The 16,805-nt window shown below is 40.6% G+C and overlaps 1 protein-coding gene across 1 annotated transcript in view; it reads left to right on the plus strand.

The window, feature by feature from the left end:
* Prep (prolyl endopeptidase) overlaps positions 1 to 16,805 on the plus strand; it is a 109,805-nt gene that overhangs the window by 89,478 nt on the left and 3,522 nt on the right. The window contains exons 11-14 of the mRNA XM_076858384.2: positions 11,111 to 11,247; positions 13,343 to 13,437; positions 15,516 to 15,647; positions 16,609 to 16,765. Of these exons, the coding sequence (XP_076714499.1) occupies positions 11,111 to 11,247; positions 13,343 to 13,437; positions 15,516 to 15,647; positions 16,609 to 16,765 (521 nt within the window). The remainder of the gene's footprint in view (positions 1 to 11,110; positions 11,248 to 13,342; positions 13,438 to 15,515; positions 15,648 to 16,608; positions 16,766 to 16,805) is intronic.

Below are 16,805 nucleotides of genomic sequence, written 5' to 3' on the forward strand. Positions count from 1 at the left end.
TCTGCAGCTGTTATTCTACTGCACAAATACAAAACAGCATTTCTCACAGCCGAGTTTAGAATGTAAATCAAAAAGAATTTGATCTTGTACCTTCACAGCAGGTATCCAGACTTTGTGATTTGCCTGCCTTTTCTCCCTTCTTTTTTCTGCCCCCTGGTGAATTGCTTCCCAGTGGCTGTTTGTGATGCTGCCTCTCCACCTGGAGTTAGTCTCTTCTAATTGGCCACCTCTTTGCACCTGCCTTCACCAGCTTGTGGCCACTTCTGGCCTCACGTTTCCCAGCATTTCCCAGCGGGTGGGGGCGGGGGAGTGAAGTGCTCTGGGCTTCCTAATGATTGTTCCTTAAGTAACTGGAAACCATCTGTGATGGGCTGCTTGTTGCCTTTTACTCATGTGGAGGATTTATTTTGGTCTGAGAGACTCAGATCAGAGTATAATAATAGTATTTTTAGGTTTGTCCCACAGAAATAGGAGTAAACGTCTCTGTGCCAGAGAATTTTACTGCCAAATTCACCTTTTCAGTATTCCAGTCACTCATTTTCTGCAGTAAAAATCTCATAGACATGTGCTCTTGAGTGTCTCACCGCATGTCATTTTTCCCCTTGAATAGGCAAACAAGAAAAAGCAAAATAGTAATTGGACATTATGCCAGGTCTCTAGTTCTAGGTCTTCTTTCAGTACTTTCCTCAGTTCAGGGCCACACTTGGCTTTGTGCTGTCCTGTCTAATCCCCCGAACACACACCCATACACTCCCATGAAACTGCTTGACAGCACAGACCCAGCTCTGCCTTCTCCTTATTAACATCTGTCTCTATCTAATAGCTCAACCCATTTAAGGAGTGAATAACTACCAGCCACAAATTTTTAGAGCTGCATAGTTCTCTTCTGTTCCATTAATGAACATTCTGGCTTTTCAGCATGGCAATCATTTTGTTTTTCTAATGCAATAAAATAAGTGGTCCGCTATAGTTTTGAGTTAATGAGGATTTGAAATGGATTTCAAGTATCCTTGTCAGGGTTTTTATTATGCAGGTGCAATCTCATGCAGTAAATTACCATATCTAAACAGCTGGAGAGCCATAAAGCTCTCCTGCCCTGGCATTGCTAAATTACTATTAATTAACAGCTACACATAAGGAAAGTGTCAGATGTTAAATATTTTTTATTAGTAATAACTTGGAAATTTGTGACCTTAAAAAGCTTAGACAATCTCTGAAGGGCCTCAACCAGGGTTAATTTTTTATTTCATTACTTTTTCAGATTACAAGCATTTTGAAGCCAGACTCTCTAGGCTGCTCTATTTATATGGATGTATAATGAAATGCCATTTAAATATTTTTCTTATATTATTTGATTAAAATATAGGGTCCAGCTTGAGCATTCACTTCTGCATGTATCAACTGTGTTTTCTAAGTGCATACTTTCTTCTGATACTGTGCTAGATATAGAGGCAAATAGTTGCACAGCCCTGGAAGAGAGACACTTGAGAGCACAATAGCAGTGCCAGAGAGGGTTCCACAGGGGCCCCATGGAGGATTTGCCAACCTCTTGTTCATGTGACTGAGAGCATGGAGTCTGGAACCAGAGACCTATGTTCAAATGTTGATGCCATCATTTACAAGATGCATGACTTGGGCAAGTTTTTTTGTTATTGTTTGCTTGTTAGCATTGGGGGTTGAGCCCAGGGGCACTGTGTCATTGAGCTACATCCCCAATCCTCTTTTGAGACCGGATCTTGCTAAATTGCTAAGGCTGGCCTTGAACTTGTGATCCTCATGCCCAGCCTCTTGAGTCTCTGGGTTTGTAGGCATGTGCCACCACACCCAGCTCGGGTTAGTTATTTCTGTGTGTCAGAATGATGTCAGCTAAAAGATGAGAGTACCCATAGTGTAGACCACCTATGTGGATGAAAAGGAGAAGATATTTCTAAAGTCCTTAGGAGATTTGCTTGGTAAGAACTAGATAAGTATTCTAAATAAATCAAGCAGAATAAATAACATGTATTTTGACTGAAGTAGGAAATAAGGAAAATTCTATTGTGAAAAATATAGAAACTAGCAGGTATCTTAATTTGTTTTTAAACCTATGGGAACTTCAGTTAATAATTAGCTTGCATAGGAATGTCTACCCCTGGGTTCTTTCTCTAGGACCTTTACTCGCTTCTGTTTTTCTTTGTGGTTTTGGTTATTTTAACATTTTCAGGTAAAGAATAATTCTTAAACAGGCTCTAAAATAAAATGAATAGCCATTTATGGTATGTTAAGTTTCTTTCTCATTACTCAAAAGGCAAGCAGAGGGTGAACTTGCTGAGATGTGGCTTTGGGAGTGCCTACATTGAGTGAAGGAGGAGGGCATCAAACAAGGGAATAAGAACTAATTTTTATTTTCAGTTTGATTTGGTGTGTAAAGGCATGTGACATGGGGGCTCTGGATCCATGAAGCGGCAGTTTCACTAGAGATGACAGTTGAAGCAGGGGAGAATTCACCAAGGCCAAAGGCAGAGAGTGTCTTCACCTAAAACTCTTCATCTTTTAGAGAATGAGAGGCACCATATATTTTCAGTAGGAGAATGGCCTAGATTAAAAGGAGTTAATTTCAAGGGGTTAATCTAATAACAGGTGCCCAAAGACTGGCAGCAGGAGTCATGTTAGCAGGCAAAGCCACCATGTTGAGAGGGATAAAATAAGGAAGAGGCAGCCAGGATGGCTTTGAGCCTCTGGAGCTGGGGCAAGCTGGTGTCAATATTTGGGAGTCACAAAGAACGTTTACTATGTAGTTCTGCTTCATTGATTTATTCAGCAGATATTGATCCGATCACAATCAGTGCAGAGCTCATGACCCCCAACAGTGGATTTTTCATGCTGCTGTTAGACATTGCAGTGAGGCTCATAACAAGGCCATTTCTGTTTGTACCCGAACAGAAGCCACTGTTTCTGGGCTTCTGGGCAGTGCCCTCTGATAGTGTGTTTTCATTGACCACAGAATAGAACAGTGGAACTGATACCAACTTTTCTCTTCTACAGTTGAGCCAAATGTGTTCATTTTAGTCTTGCGTGGCTTTCTACCTCAAAACACCTGCCCACCTCTAAAATCCAACAGCCTATTAAAGACCATTTCTCTCCAGCGTTGCTCCTCTCTTTATGTTCACAACTTACCCCTTTCTATTCCACAGCTTACTCCCCAGTTTGAAACAGAAACAAGTTTATTATTCCAAAAAAGAGATGGAAGCGCTTGAGAGGGCTGATGAGTTTCTACAGAGACTGTCAGTTCAGCACTTAGCACATTGCTGGCGCTGAAGAATGATAAATGGGCTAACTGGTTATTGAGGTGCCCTGCCGAATCTCCAGTGTTGCACAAATATCCAGCCATCATTTGAAAAACTAAAGCAATCTACATTAGACTCCCCTGTTATATTTTCTGCCTAAAGGTGACTGTTAAACTCCTCCCCACTCTTCCAAAATTAAATGCCTGGAAAATAGACAGGATTACGATCTTCTTATGCCAGGCTACTGTTTTTAACCTTAGCACAGCACAGAAACATGCAGTACCTTTTCCTAAGTCCCAGAAAGTTCTTCACAGACTTGTTTTGCAAAGTAATTGAGGCACAGAGGTTGCCTTCCACTCACTTCTTTGGGTAATGGAATGTCTTATTCCCTCTTTGTCTTGACTGTAGAATCTCTGGGCTGTTCTGCTCCTTGTCAGATTTATTGGCCACACTTAGTACAGGCCACACAAGTGGCCTCTGTCAACTCTGATAAAAAAGGGAATTCAACACCCTTTTATGAACATTCTCCTTAAACCTGTCAGGCTCTAAAATTAGGCAGGAGTTGCTGGTGCCAGACATTCTTCTCTCCAAAGGGCTTGCCCTCTGCAGTTACCTCCTTCTTTCATATAGGAGCACCTCCTAATACATGTGATCACGGGAGTCCTAGTGTTGCCTCAGAGATCACTGAATCAGAACTAGATCGGATGTATCCTTGAAGATTGGAAGAACTTAAATGGCTGCACATATTTGTTTTAGAGAAATTGGTTTTATTACCAAGTATATTCATGTCAAGGAGTAATATTTCAGGGGAGATAGTTGGTCTTTCCATAACTACTGTCTTTCCATAACTACTGTCTTTCCATAACTACTTCAAAGAACAGTAATGTTCCCTTGATTCCTTGTTTACTTGCTCTTCTTTTTCCTTTAAGGGAGGATGTTTTTATTGCATTTCTTTGAAGCCAGTTACATGTTAAGACAGCTAGCATGTGTTCAGTGATGGCCATTTTGTGCCCAAACACTCTTCCTGAGGTAAACCCCCTTATATTTGTAGATGTCTCTGGAAAGCCATGCTTGGCAGTAGAGATGGGTTATTTCTGAACTGTTAGACTATGGGCTTTACATAAATGTAAACTTTCTTTTCTTTAGTAGTCCTTTTAATTTAAAGAATTCAGCTCAAGGATGTGTGAGTCCTTATCAGACATTCATCAGAACGTGGTTTTAAACGTGCAAAGTTAGAAGCTATTTGAAATTTGATTACCATCTTAATCTGTTTTCTGATGCTACAACAAATTACCTGAGATTGGCTAATTAATAAGGAACAGTGGTTTATTACACTGGTCACTAATGTTTAGAAAGAATGAAAAGAAATAGTGGTTTATTTAGCTCACAGTTCTGGAGACTGTGAGGCTCAAGAGCATGGTACCACGTCCGCTGAGGCCTTCACGCTGCATCAGAACACAGCAAAGGCTTCAGATGGTGAGAGAGGACAAGCATGGTCAGCTCAGGTCTCTCTTCCTCTCCTTTAAAACCACTAGTCCCATCATGCAGGCCCTACCCTGATTGACCTTATCTAATTTCGGTTCCTTCCTGAGGCCTCAGATCCAAATATCAACATTTGAATTCGGGAATTAAGTCTCAATATGCATATGGGGGAGTGGGGCGCATGGGGGGGGCAGGCAGAGTAGAACATGGCAATTGCCAAGAAAGTTAGCTTTCTTTATGATGCTCTCAAGCATTTGTTTGTTTATTTTATTTGTGGAAAGAGTTGTACCTGTTAAGTCTTTTAAGAAATATTATTGAAATTTTTTGTAAGAATGGCATGGCAAGATATAATGGGATTTTTCTTGTTTTAATAATTCATCTTCAAGATGGCAGTGCTAACTCTGTGGAGGATCATCTTTCCAAGAAGATTGATTTTGCTAAAATAGTAATACCAATCCCTATATCTGGAATACAGTTTTGAAATGTTTAAATGATTCCCTTTTAAAGAGCATAATGAAAGTAGAAAAGCTTATAAATAAGACATGATACCTCAAACGGAGTGTATTTGTCCCCTGGATTCCTTGACACGTGGTCCTTTTATTGAGCGGAAAAAAATCAGATGTGTTAAATCCATGCCAGATGTTGTAACGTTTGCAGTATTTTGAATAGTTACACCTTGTATAGTTTAGCGGCAGAGCGCTCACCTAGCATGCATGAGGCACTAGTTCAATCCTCAGCACTACATAAAAATAAACAAATAAAATGAAGGCATTCTGACCATCTACAACTACAAAAAAAATATATTTTTTTAAAGATACTTACAATAATAGATTGAAGTAATAATAGATTGAAGTAAATTACTTTGTGATACAGTAGGGGAAAAATTCAGGACCAGGAACCTACCTTTGTGGGTTGTTTTTTTTTTTGTTTTGTTTTTTTGTTTTTTTGCTTTTGTTTTGTTTTGTTTTGTTTTGTTTTGTTTTTTTTAACTCAGGGGCACTCAACCATTGAGCCACATCCCCAGCCCTATTTTGTATTTTATTTAGAGACAGGGTCTCAGGTGCTTAGCGCCTCGCTGTCGCTGAGGCGCTAAGATACTTCTGCCTTAGCCTCCTGAGCTGCTGGGATTTCAGGTGTGCGCCACCACGCCCAGTGCCTTAGTAGTATTTATCTTCTTGGATTTTATTTTGTCATTTGAAAAATAAGAGTTATTAACTGTCTTGGATGAGGTCCTAGAGTGACAACCTGTTCTTGTATCTAAAATATTTTAAAGTCTCAGGATTTGGGATTATCACCTTATTTCCTCAAAGCTGAGAAAGAATTGACCCTGGCTTTTTTTCCCGGGTGACTCAGTCTTGTAACTGCTTAGAAAATACTATTTTCTGTCCTCTGTCAAGAAACAGCATGAGTTTCACTGAGGCTGTGCTTCCTTATAGCCTTGTGCCTAGTGTTCTCCAGTTTAAATGTGGAATAACATTGCCACACTGCTATGAGTTATAACAAAAACTTAAAAGTTTTTTGTTTTTCGTTTGTATTGTTTTGTTGACGAATTTTTAAGTACAGAAAACTTAACAGTGTATATTTAACTGAGTTAAGTGACAAGTTCTATGGCCCTTGCCTTTTCCAGCCTGGCATTGCGAATCACAGGTTTTGAACCCAGGATGTTGCCTCTGCCCAGTGAGAGTAGCTCTCATGATATCGGTCACTATAATTGGTCCTCATGGGTTTCATCTTCTGAGTTCACCCTGGTGTGGTGACAGTGGTGCTGGTCTTCTTGGAGACTGGATAGCCCAGCCTGGCCTTCCCCAGGATGCTGCAGAAGCAGACAAGAAGACAAGCAGCTCAGCAGATCCACATTTTGCTGATGCCTACACATTGTACACACCTATTGAAATGTCACATTGTAATTAATAAATATGTGCAATTGTTAAGTGCCCATTTAAAATTTTTTGAATATTTTAAGAATAAATGTTAAAGGAAGAATGGGTTTATTGGCAGCTCTCTCATTGGTTACAAGTATGAGAAATGGAAACATTTTTGCTTTTTAACTTGAACCTGAATATTTTGGTAACAATAAGCCATCAGAGAATGGAAAAGCAACATTTAAGCTTTGGTAACTGTTCACTAAGAGTGAATGGCTATCATATGACATACATAGATGAGTGGCATGATGACTTTTGATTGCATCAGTGAGCAAATTATAAATGTGTGTACAGCCACTCCCCCCCCCCCTTTTGGTACTGGGGATTGAACCCAGGAGCACTTAACCATTGAGTCACATCCCTAAACCCTAAACCTTTTTTTTTTTTTTTTTTTTTTTTTTTTTTTTTTTTGGAGACAGGTCTCAGAAAGTTGATTAGGGCCTCACTAAGTTGCTCAAGTTGGTTTGAACTTGCAAAGTTCCTACGTCAGCTTCCCAAGCTGTTGGGATTACAGGCACAAACCACCTGCCCATTCACTTTTTAAATGAGGTAAATCTGGGTGGTTTAAAACATAATTCCATGATAGTCTTACTTAGTGAGGAGTCAGAGGGCAGGTAAGTTGTAGCTCATTATTAGCCGGGTCTTTTTATCACTATATAAATAACCTATGTATTTGTGAACATGTATAAATAGGTGTTTCTCTGTAGGCTTATGAAAAAGCTGGGAAGGACATACACCCCTCAGTAGAGGTAGAGATGGACGTGCAAGGGAAAAGACCAAAATACTGTCGCATGACCCTTGAAAGAGCAGTGGTGGCTGGGATAGAGGAGCACACAAGGTAGGAAAGTGGTGAGCCGTGGCATGGGTTACTCTGGATAGGTTTGGTCAGGAAGGAAGAGGGAGATGGAAATTCAGCTTGAGGAGCAGACAAGGTGATGCAAAAGCTTCTTTTTCTTATATAGTTAGGAGAAATGTGAGTCTGTATGCCAAGGAAAGAGAAAATACAAAAACAGTGGTAAATGAAGGAGCATGGTAGTGTTAGAGGTGGTAAGGAATGGAATCAAGACTGGGCGATCCTTCTTTTCTCTGGGTTGTAGAGGTCAGAAGAGGTTTTTTAAGAGCTCCAGGCGAATGGCCTCTTTGGAGACAGGCCACATACAAATTGAAGGGAATGCAAATGGGTGGTGTTAGGTGTGGAAGGAATTAGGAAACAGGTACTCTGGAGTTGATTGTGGGTGGGTAGGGAGACATTAAGGAAGACATGGGAAGGGAAAGATATGAAAAATTCATTTAAGGAGAGGAAACAAGAAGGCATAATTCCAAAGCCCAGCTTAGGTATTACTAATTTGTGATGAAGTGGGTTGGGATCTCCCAAGTGTCTAGATACCCAGAAGAGGAAAACAAATGCAGTGGGTTAGGATTAGGATTAGAGGACTTCAGGCATGAGTGACATTTATAGGGCTGTCAAGGTTTCCTGAGCTGAGCCAGAATGCATGAGAGAAGCTGACAGCCAGAGAACAGAAGGTACTGATTGTCATGAAAAGAGTTTTAAAATAATAATAAGAGCAGATACCCTAGGAGGAAAAGGAAGGGAAGGCAGTGAACGAGCAGGTTGGTCAGAGTGGGATGTCCTTGCAGATCAGCTGCCAGCTCTGAGGGCCAGGGTGATGGGTATATGCTGTGAGGGGGCTCTGCAGGTCCTATTTCTCTTTGCCTCTCCAGTGCTTAGCCGCATGCCTGGTGCATAATAGACATGACACACATTTAAATGAAATGGGGCAGAATGGAGTTAAGTGAAGGTCTTGATCTTGCAACATTTGAGTGTCTGGTCAGGGTGTTGGACAGCATTATCCTCATCATAAAAGTCCCTAAGGGAAATCACAGGAGAACTGGGTTATAAGAGTCCCATATTGAAGTTATCAAGAATGGTGGGGAAATATCTGGTTTTAGTTTACATTAACTTGTGAGCATAGAGAGAATGATAAAAGCAAATGCTGTGGCCAGTTTGGGTGAGCCCATTTCCCTGCCACAGAGCATACAGGAAACATGCTAAATCTATAGGTTTGGGGACTCCATCTTCTGGGGATGATGTCTGGGAAACAGTATTTCTAACAGGTTCTTCATAGATATTTAGGCAATAAGTCTGATAAAACACTAGTGCAGACTTTGAGGTGGAGCTTTTTGGTGAGGTTTTGGGGAAGCAAATAGAAACAAGGAATTTGCTAGTTTTCCCTTCTAACCTAACAAAGTGGCTTTAAGAACAAAGCAGTGGACAATACTTAATGGCGAGTTCCTGAACTGTTTTTAATGACTGTTTCCAAAATGCCCACAGGGATTCTTTCCATAGTTATCAAAAGACTCAGGGTTCAGTTTGCCCTTTTATTGAAGAGTCAGGTTTAGGTTTAGTTTAGGGTCCAGTGCCATTCTATATATGGAATGGCATAGAATGGCTGCTGTGTTTGAATGCATAGAAAGGGATTGGATAAAATGTATATACACATGTAAGTGGTATGTATATTTTAAGACTGCAACAGCCTTTTTGTAAGGCATTTTCTTGCCCACAGTAAAATCATCTTTACAATGCCCTTTCACTTTTGGACAGTTCAGAATACTGTTATCTTAACATCAGAATCACACCAACCCAAAGTGTGGATTTATTTCTGCACCTACAGGCGTATGGGGGCTTTGGACTTTTGATGGTATTCTGAAAGGATGTGTTGGTCCTACAGCCAGATGAGGGAATGGCAGGCCAGTTTGCAGGCTTTGGAAATCTTACAAGAGGTAGCAGGAAAAGTGGTATGAGGAGAGGAGTGGAATTATCATGAAGCAGCAAGAGACAGAACACTTTGAGAACAGGCGCAGGGTCTTAGAATCGGCAGAGATGAGATGTGTCAGTGCAGCTGGCTGGGCACAGGGGAGGCCAGCCTGGGAGGGAGAGCTGGGCAGGGACTTGCAGAGAGATGGGCAGTTGGCAGTTGGCTGTTGGCTGGAAGGAACACCAATTTGAGCAGATGATTCCGTTTTGGTGGCATCCTATGGGACATGATTCATTTGCTTTGATGCTGTGCCTCTGTGGCTAAAGAACCCTCCTTTCTTCCCATCTCAGAGGTGAAGGCCTTGTTTTGCAGCTCATTAGCCCAGCCAGCCACTTCAGGATGGTTCCTCTTACTCTGCATTTACTTGAACCCACTCACACAGCTCCATCAGTGGCTGCCAACACTAAATAACTTAAAACAAAACTGTCTACTCTGCAGAGCAGGCACTATGATTCCTAAACTGCCACATTTACTTTCTTTACCTTTCTCTCCAAAGTCAGAAACAGATGCTTTTTAGTCATACTATTCACTGACAGGATGCAGAGGATGACCAGCCTTGGAACACTTATCACAGTACTGCACCCCCTCCCCCCAAATCCATGGTGCTTCCCCTCCCGATTATCTCCAAGGATTTTGTGGCTACTTTCTGTGGCAGAACTGCTGGCATCAAAAGCTGTAGATTCAGTTTAGCTCCAGGTCATACAAAGCAAGAAGACTCACAGGGGAGGTCAGCAAGAAGTTTCTGAGCTGAGGCACTTTCCAAGTGTCAGGGTAAAGACGCCATGTTTGCCTGAAGGGAAAACGATTTGCAGCTTTTCTGTCTGGAAGAAGCCATTATCGGCTTTTCATGGCTTATCATTTATTCTATGGCTTATAGCTTGAATAGCATTTAATGTTCCCTTCCTTATCCTTTTTCCTCTTAATCCTTTATTCAAAAGTAATGAATATAGAGATGTTGACTGAACTTGCCCAAGGTGGCCCAGATTCGGGAACGTTTGAGGAGCCTTCGTTGTCAATACTGGAGAAAATATCTTTGTTTACCCAGGAATAATAGGATTTCTATGGTGTTCTTCACCAGCTTAAGTTAATGTCTCTCGTTGCTAACATTTGTTTAGTAGTCAAGCATAGAAAAATGAAGATGTATTAAGTGTCTTCACTTTTTAGGGGAGGAAGCCAAATGTGAAATTTGTTTTCAAGAAGTCTCCCTAGATTAAGTTGCTTGAAAAGATGGCAGAATCTAACTTTTCCAATGTCAAGAAGGATACTGAGCAGAGAACTGAATGCCTATTCTCTCACGTGCCCTGTGAAGGTCCTAAGAGGTGGGCCTGATGGCCTTATTTTGGGGGTGAAGAACTAAGGCTGAGGGAGGATCAATGACTTGTGTCTAACTAGATAGCTATGGAATAAGAATTCAAATCCAGTCTCCCTATTTTCAGACCCATGCTCTTTAAACTATCCCCATAAAATTGAAAGATGCCTCACTATCAAATAGCCCTTTAATGGTGCTAGATTTTCACTGTGCTTCTGTACATGAGGAGAGTACCACCTCTTTTTCCCATTTAAAAGTATGCAAGTATTTACCGAGAGATGTTAAATCTAAGTATTCTGCTTTCTTTTATTCTAGATTTTCTACCCTAGCAAGGATGGTACAAAGATTCCAATGTTCATTGTGCATAAAAAAGGCATAAAATTAGACGGCTCTCATCCTGCTTTCTTATATGGCTACGGTGGCTTCAACATATCTATTACACCCAACTATAGGTAAGCATGGGACACTCTTGAACTTGACATGTGTTTGATCTTTACATAGTGGAAAGGAACCAGAGACTGGTCTACTAAATCATCTCTAATATACTCAATTACATATTTTTTGATTGTTTTCTTACAAGGAAGGAATATATTTGATAACTATTTGAATTTTTGCTCAGGAATTGCAGGAAATGTAATGACAAGCTAAAATCTTGATTTAAAAAAAAAAAAATGTTCTCAGTGTAAAGTTGAGCACTAGATTTAGAGACTTTAGCCTGTCTACAAAATATTAGTATCAATTGAGGTCTTGAAAAAAGGAAGCACCTATCTTCACTGTCGTTTATTACCAAATCAGCCTATACCCCAGAATTCTCTTCAGTGGGCATGTTTTAGATGATTTTTTTTTTTTTTTTTTTTTTTTTTTTAACCAGCAGAGACTTAAAATACAATGTCTTAACATTCAGCCGTAAATATTTTCTGAAAAATCTGTTATTCATTTTAAACTGTTATGTGCTTATTGTTTGTGATTATTTCCCAGATAACTTATGTGTGGAGGGCAGGGGTATCTACGTTTACATATTGCCATTATTTATGTAAACCACTGTCAGTATTTTTGCAAGCTTGATTTTAATATCCCATTCCTTAGTATGGAATTTGCTTTGAGTGTTTTTAATAAAAAGTTTTCTACAAGCAACACCAGCTTTAAACCAACTTCTAAATAGAGCATCACATAAAATCTGATTCACCCAGGATCTTTTTTATTTGAGAAGAGATTCATAGACTGATAACCACCAGGACATAAATTTGGAATGGGTTCAACCAGCTATCCCAGAGTAGAGTGCAAGAAAGCTATTGTTTTGAGTATTCAATAACTAAAGCCACTCATTATTATAGAATGAAATATAAAACATGGTCCCTGCCCTCCTCAAGTGATTTATAATCAAATTGTGGACTTTTTTTGAACGTCTGGCTAAAGAGTTTGTTAAGAGCTAATGGAGGTTTTTGTATAAAATGATAGATTTGTGTCCCTGAACTAAAGGGACACTAGGAGAATGTTATTACCGATACTATTAATTCATTCTGACAGCAGCCCCCAGCTGGACTTCCCAGGCAGAGATTTGCGATCTCATTAGTACTCCATATCTATGTGGTAAAACCACATGCCAGTGAATAACGAGAAACTCGCATCCCAAGCCCCATTCCTGTGGTCCCAATAGGGATCTAGACCATACTGATCACTGAGTGAATCTACTGTAGCTAGAAGCACTGACCTTTGTTCATTTGTACTTATTAAACCTCTGTGCTGAAAATCAAGTTGAGTCCCAGACCATTTCACCCAGAACCATGTGAATGTAATAGTAATTTCAAAAAGAGCCCATTAGAGATGCATGAAGTGTAGAAGACCAAGTAACTGAAAATGAATTTGGCAAATTGGGGTAGATGTCATCAGGCCAATCATACCCAATTTTAGTTCTTTCCTCTTCATCAACATCGAGGAAATTAACACTAAAGCCACCTATAGCTCTAGGTTTGCAGAAGCCCTTGTTTTACCCATTACTGAGAATTATAAAATTCTCAAACAATTCAAGGCAAAATTAATTAATAGAAAAAGAAACATCACTAGGCCTTTTCACAGTGAAAAGGGAAGAAACAAAATCCAAATTTTCTGAAGAACTTAGAAGCTTTGTGTAATTTTTATTTCTACGAAGTATTCTCTAGCCCTGAGAACTGTTCTTATTTTCCAGTCTGTGAGCTCGTTATCCTCTTATTCCCTTTATTGACTAGTTTAACATCCAAAGTTCTTTAGAATTGGAAAACATGGAAAGAGTTAAGGAAAAGAAAAAAATGAGAGTGGGGGCCATTGTTGGTTGCACCTGGAAGCCCCCGACTATTCTTGCCTGAGCTAGCCTTGTTGCAAAGATAGATTCCGTGTAAAATGAGGGCCTCTGATTTTAGCTGTCTGCATAGTGAAGTATTTACTAGTAAAAAAAGTGAAACGCGTGGAGTGTTTTCAGGGATACATTTGATTTTTTGTGATGGAGAAAGATAGCTCAGCAGTGCTGAGCAGGTAGTTGCTGGGAGGTTAACTGTCTTCTCTGTTCCTCAGTGTATCCAGGCTCATCTTCGTGAGGCACATGGGTGGCGTTCTTGCTGTGGCCAACATCAGGGGTGGTGGTGAATATGGAGAGACGTGGCATAAAGGTGGGCTGTTCTCCCTGAAGCAGTCTCAAGTCTGGCAGAGTCCAAGCTCAGGACGTGCTGACCTTCCCATTTGAATGGGCTGAGGAGCAGAAAGGCATCTTGTTGAGACAAATGAAAAATAATTTTCAAACATATTGCAAGCACTGCCCCCCCTTTAAAAATAACCCATTCTGTTCACATTTTACTTTCTTTTGTAGTCTGATAACAAAGCACATATTTTTCAAAAGTATTCCCCATAAGACCATAATCAAAACTTGGGATTTGAGCAATGTACAAGGTGCATTTTTAATTATCAGCATCAAAAGTGACTCTTGAAGCTTTTTGCTATTTTTCCTGGCAGCCTTGCTTGTAAAAATTCAGTATTATTCATCTGTCTCAAAACAGACTTCAAAGCAGGTCATTTGCTCCTAAGAGAGCGGTCTACAGCTCTCCTGCTCCCAGTGTGGGCATCCCCTTGTTCCCAACACTACTGGGAGATTCTGGCCTCCTCACATTGCTGCTATGACTCTATCAAGTGTGGGTTTTAGACACAAGAATATAGTCACTGTTCTGTTCTGGCCTCCTGCAGCATATATTTGAGTTGACTGGCTAGTACTCAGCTTCATACCCCAGAGGGTCAGTTTCCTTTTTTTCTAAATAATCACCTTTCTCTTCCATTTCTTTGTATGTGGAACATCCCACCACCCTGACCTGGCTTTTCTGTAGATAGAATTGAATTCATAGACCAACCAGTGGTGTGATGAGGGCATTCTTCACTTGCCTTGGTCCTATGTCCTTGAGGTCGGTGTGGGTCAAGACTTCCACTTCTGCCAGCTTCCTAGTTCCTTGCTCTCGTTGTCAGCTGTCATTTATAACAAGGCCTACTGGAACGAAGGGGGCCACCAGTTCCTGGACATGAAATCCTGAAAGAACTAAGGTTTTCTCTTTTAAGCCCCTCTGGTCATCAGGGGCCACCTCCATCTGATAAGAAAGGTGCCTGGGTCCTGGCTGACTTTTTCCCCTGTTTATTAACTTGAACCAACTTATTTTCCAAAGTCATAGGAGTCAGACAAGTTGGAGCTTGACTAAGACTAAAAATAGATTGACTCATAAGCTTTCTCAAAGATGACACAGGAAATGGACCTTTTCCAGTTACAGTCTAGTATATAGAACATTGATAAATGTAAATTCCCTCTGTTCCTTGAGTTTAAAATTTAATGTCTTAAATGCATAGCCATGATCCCCAAGTGACATTTTTCCTGGAAACTAAGTAATCCTAGCTGTTCAAATTCACTGATAATTTGTTATTAAGATTTTAATAACATTTATTTTGATATGAAAACATTTCTTAAATAGCACTGCTTCATCTTTAATTGAATTTCTGCAAAAGTGGTTCATTTCAGATCTAATTAGATCTGTGCCTGCTCTTTGTTCATTTCAGAGGCAGTTATTTCAGACATCTGTTCCTTTGAGGACATGCCTTTGGCCTTTACTTGTAGATATTCCAAGACCCCATAGTGTTTCTCTGGGGTTTTTTGTTTAATACATTGGAATGGCTTATAGACAATAAAACCTTGAGGTCTTATTTCATCCATGAATGGAGAAGGCCCCCTGTGCTTTGCTGAAGCACCACCTCATTCCTACTGTTACTGTAAATTAGTAACCCAGGGCAAAATCAGATCATGTACCCACTACAGACTCCTGCAGGGAGGAACTTGGAGGGCTGAGCTCCATAATAGAGGCCTTGTTTCATTTTACCTTCAGCTTCTCCAAAATAGAGATTCTTTCTGATGCCATGCTTCTCTCACAAAACAGATCTGTCCTCTTTGGGGCACTTGCCTTCTAAGTTCTAAGGGTTTTAATAAAATCCAAATTCACCATATGTGTGAATTTGGGCCTGCAAGTCTAGGGGTATTCATTGTAGCTTTCCACAGCACATAAAACTTCAATTGAGGCATTTCTTTAAATGTTGTTTTAGCCACCATTGTTTAGATTGATCCATCGTTGAAACTGTGCCCTTTTGTTATTTGAATTCCATTTAAGTTAAACCAATTTTTGTGTTTTGTTAATTACCTACCTTTCACTTTGGCACATCATAGGTGGTATCTTGGCCAACAAACAAAACTGCTTTGATGACTTTCAGTGTGCTGCAGAGTATCTGATCAAGGAAGGCTACACGTCTCCCAAAAGGCTGACCATTAACGGAGGTTCAAATGGAGGCCTCTTAGTGGGTAAGAACCGAATTTTACTCTTTGTACCTACCAAGTGACCCATATGGGGTCTCCAGATAGAATTGCCCGATTTATACTGGTACAAAGAAAGCAAAACCATTTGTATTGGGGCACCTGATAAAAAAGAGACATACTCATGACAGCAGGAAACGAGACCCCATGCCCCCCTCTGAGGCCTTCCCCCACTGTGGGATCAAGGGTTCAGCCAGCACGGAGCTGATGAGCCTGGTAGCCTGATTGTGCTGCTCAGAACTGGTAAGACGTATCCTCCTTGAACATTATGCTGTTGGCTGCTGAGAGGGGCCAGGCATTTTTTCCGATACTGGGCCTATGTAGAACATCTCTACCTTCATGGGGCTTTCATCCTAGAGGCAGAGGATAAACCAAGGGTTTCCAAGGGGTGGGAATTCAGTGTTGAAATCAAAAGGGGTGTGGGAACTGTTTTATTGCCAGACACAGGAAAAATCCAAATTCCTTAACTGATTCCTAGTCCTGCCAGCTTTGATGCTACCCCTCCCTGACTGCCTCACACCGAGTTAGGTCCCCTCATACCACACTTTCCCAGCAGTAGTGATTGCCGTACTTCAATTGTAGTGGCTCATTCACTTCTTGATCTTCCCCACTAGATTTATTCACTGAAACAGGTACAGGCCTAGTGCCCCACATGGTAAATATTCAATAAATATGTTTAATATTGTTTTAAAGTTTGAAAAACAGGAGATGATGAGCCAATATTGGTTAGAGCCTTAAGCTGCGTTTCAGACCCTGTTTTGCCTCAAGCTAGTCCTAAGATCTTAACTACCCCCACCAGCTATGAACGCCCATGGGTGGAGAGAAGGGGACATAGGTTCCTCATAAAGTCTTCAATCTTTTCTGGTAACACCCTCACCTCATTGAGATTAACTTTGGGGGACAAATCGTGTTGCTTTGTGTATTTAGATGTTTCTTTCTTGGTTTTCAGCTGCTTGTGCAAATCAGCGTCCTGACCTCTTTGGTTGTGTTATTGCCCAAGTTGGAGTAATGGACATGCTGAAGTTCCATAAATATACCATCGGTCATGCCTGGACCACTGACTATGGGTGCTCAGACAGCAAACAACACTTTGAATGGCTCGTTAAGTATGTTTTGATTGACATATGCTATTAATGATTGGATATC

This window comes from Callospermophilus lateralis, chromosome 6 (assembly GCF_048772815.1).
Source record: "Callospermophilus lateralis isolate mCalLat2 chromosome 6, mCalLat2.hap1, whole genome shotgun sequence".
NCBI classification, from domain to species: Eukaryota; Metazoa; Chordata; class Mammalia; order Rodentia; family Sciuridae; genus Callospermophilus; species Callospermophilus lateralis.